We start from the raw sequence: 2,435 nt of genomic DNA on the forward strand, positions 1-2,435 counted from the left end.
AGATGTGCAAGTTAGGTGAAATAGCTATGCAAAATTGTCTGTAGATGTTAGAAATAGGGAAATCAAGTAGAAACTCCACAGCAATAAGTCATTGGCTAGAAACAATGCTGACAAAAGAATAAAAACATTTTCTATTTTGCTAGGTTGAATGCCTTGTGTGTTTACTTTCTCTGCTGTAAAATTGAAAGCATCTGCTTTCCATCTCACCCTTCAGAGAAGAGATCCATAATCTTTGTGGAGTTTCATAATCATCAATAGGAACACACCAAGCAGACAAGGGTTAAGGTTTCTCATGATTTCGTTTGACTTGCAACAATACTACTGTCATGTTACCAGTAAACATGCACACAAATGCACTTTCTATATTTCAATTTTAAAATCCTACAAAGCTCTCAAAGGCAATATGGATAGCTTTTTGCTTCAAAAATAAGCCACATTCCTTCATAGCATTTCCTAATCAATTACTTTATCACACCTTCTTCCAGCTCAATATCAGTAAATCATCCAATGGGAAATTCAGTCTTCCACTACTCCCTGGTCTATTTTGGAGAAAGATCAGGTTTAAAGTTTCAAAGTTGTGTGGATAATGGCAATGAAAATGCAAGTGTTCCAGGTCAGAAAATTCAATATTTTATTTATAAATCAGGTATAGAATGCACAAAGCATATATTTCCAGTTCCCCAGTGTAAGACAGAGGAGCAATCTTGTCATTCATTCCAAGGTTCCTGTTTTAAATAGGAAAGAAAATCATTATCAAACACTAAGTCTTTTACCTAAAAATGTTGCATCAAGATCATTTTGATATCATTGGTACTCATTTCTTTTTGAAGATTTGTCAAAAAGTCGAACATTACTAATTTTATATATAACATTAAAAACAGCTGTTTTCTTCAAAGGAGAAATTGATTGATTATAGGAACTTTGATATCCCTGGAATATATGCAAAATACAATCCTATTGTCAGTCTATGAAGCCACAGTATTTGTCCAATATTTGAAGTAGCAAGCCTTTAAAAACAAACTTTGCTGTGCCTTAGCAAGCTGTAAGCCTCACTAAACAGGCATTTATGATGTGAGCCTTTCACAGAACTACACTTATGAACAAGTTTACTTGCCACACATTTGTATACAAATAATCTGCAGTCAATCCACCCACTTGAAACAGTTGGCTGAAGGAATAGACTAAGCACAGGAGAATAGTTTCCTCTCATACTGAATTCCAGTGAGAAGCAACCTGTTCATTTTCATTTACCTTATTGAGCTTTGCATTGTAGCCAAGAATCCTCACCCCATTTACTCCAATTCACCAGAGTTGCTCTGTAGTGCAGAATAACGAAGAGGTTAAACCTCTTCCTTGTAAAACAAGGCACAGTGGTTAGCACTGCTGCCTCACAGCGCCAGAGACCCGGGTTCAATTCCCGCCTCAGGCGACTGACTGTGTGGAGTTTGCACGTTCTCCCAGTGTCTGCGTGGGTTTCCTCCGGGTGCTCCGGTTTCCTCCCACAGTCCAAAGATGTGCAAGTCAGGTGAATTGGCCATACTAAATTGCCCGTAGTGTTAGGTAAGGGGTAAATGTAGGGGTATGGGTGGATTGCGCTTCGGCGGGGCGGTGTGGACTTGTTGGGCCGAAGGGTCTGTTTCCACACTAAGTAATCTAATCTAAACCCTCTCATTTCATGCATCAGTCTGGTAAGCCTTCTCAGAACTGCTTCAGATGGAATTACATCCTTCAATAAGGTGACCAATACTGTGCAGTGAACTGCAGACACTAATGCCCCACATAACAAGTTAACTTGCCTACTTTTGTATTCTATTCTTCCGATAATTTAATAAGGTTCAGCATGTAATCAGGACAGTTTATGTACTGAAAAAAAAACATGCATCACGACCACCAGCGCCTTCCTGAAATACTAAGGCTTCTCACTATTCACAGATCTCAAAAAAAGTTCCAAGAGCGAGTTGCAATTGAAACAATTTTCAGTGTTGTAAAGAACTGTTCAGATACAAGTCGATACTTTTATTTAAATGCAATGTAAATGATTACCTTTGAAAGACTCTACTTCTTTGGTTTCACACTTTCAAATATACCAGCATCCCTCATGGCCTCAAAAGCCTTCATTGAATCATACTTCTTATAGAAGTCAGCATATGCTTTCTTTCTGGATTCACCTACTACAAACTGCAATAAATTAACAAATAGGACAAGTTTACATTTTCAGCATATTTATGAAGTTAAGCATGAAACAACGGTTTAAACGCAATGTTTCACAATCAAAAGTTCCAGCTTATTGAAGCAAATGCAGAATTTAATTCAGGTTTGGGTCAATCAGATTGAAAAAAATAAATCACATCATGTACTCTTTCAACAAATTTAAGAAACACCAACTTACATGAAATCACATGATCTAAAATTAAGAAGGGGGAGTGGGGGAAGAG

The 2,435-nt window shown here is 37.5% G+C and overlaps 1 protein-coding gene across 1 annotated transcript in view; it reads right to left on the minus strand.

The window, feature by feature from the left end:
* Positions 1–607: 607 nt before the first annotated feature.
* Positions 608–2,435, minus strand: part of LOC122549144 (cytochrome c oxidase subunit 6C-1-like) — a 6,545-nt gene continuing 4,717 nt past the window's right edge. Inside the window, exons 3-4 of the mRNA XM_043688482.1 lie at positions 2,044–2,178; positions 608–725 (exon numbers count right to left, since the gene is read on the minus strand). Of these exons, the coding sequence (XP_043544417.1) occupies positions 2,056–2,178 (123 nt within the window). The 3' untranslated portion in view covers positions 608–725; positions 2,044–2,055. The remainder of the gene's footprint in view (positions 726–2,043; positions 2,179–2,435) is intronic.

The sequence above is a fragment of the Chiloscyllium plagiosum genome, chromosome 4 (genome assembly GCF_004010195.1).
Source record: "Chiloscyllium plagiosum isolate BGI_BamShark_2017 chromosome 4, ASM401019v2, whole genome shotgun sequence".
NCBI lineage: Eukaryota > Metazoa > Chordata > Chondrichthyes > Orectolobiformes > Hemiscylliidae > Chiloscyllium > Chiloscyllium plagiosum.